The 453-nt window shown below is 58.7% G+C and overlaps 1 protein-coding gene across 1 annotated transcript in view; it reads right to left on the reverse strand.

Annotated features, from left to right (window-relative positions):
- LOC104074642 (dimethylaniline monooxygenase [N-oxide-forming] 5-like) overlaps window positions 1–453 on the reverse strand; it is a 5356-nt gene that overhangs the window by 1007 nt on the left and 3896 nt on the right. Inside the window, exon 6 of the mRNA XM_009574825.1 lies at window positions 378–452. Within this exon, the coding sequence (XP_009573120.1) occupies window positions 378–452 (75 nt within the window). The remainder of the gene's footprint in view (window positions 1–377; window position 453) is intronic.

The raw sequence follows: 453 nt of genomic DNA on the forward strand, positions 1-453 counted from the left end.
GGGGCCCCCACCAGGGTATGGCTGGCTCTGCAGCCCAGCCTGGCCTCTGCTTGCACACAAAAGCCTTTGGGGCTTCGGGGATGTGCCATCACAGCAAGAACAAAGCAGGAGGCACGGGCAAAGAAAGTAATGGCAGGAAAGGAGAGGGAGAAGGTGGTTTGCAGGCAATGGGACCTGTTAGTGGCCCCCGCAAGAGAAGATGAGCACGAGGCTCATTGCAAAATGCAACCCTGGTTTTTGTCCCTATGAATAAGCAAAAGGAGGACAACAAAGGTGCGTGGAGCGAGGCAGTGTGCGAGGGGATGCAGCCAGTTGAACGACTCAGCCTTGCCATTGCCAAGGGAGCCTGGCTGCATCCCACCACTCTGCCTCACTTACCCTTGAAGACGCGGGTGGCCCAGCGACACTGGAGCTCGGAGATGGGCATGATGGGGGCCCAGGGCTGGATGAGGG

This window comes from Fulmarus glacialis, unplaced genomic scaffold (genome assembly GCF_000690835.1).
Source record: "Fulmarus glacialis isolate BGI_N327 unplaced genomic scaffold, ASM69083v1 scaffold26793, whole genome shotgun sequence".
Classification (NCBI taxonomy): Eukaryota; Metazoa; Chordata; class Aves; order Procellariiformes; family Procellariidae; genus Fulmarus; species Fulmarus glacialis.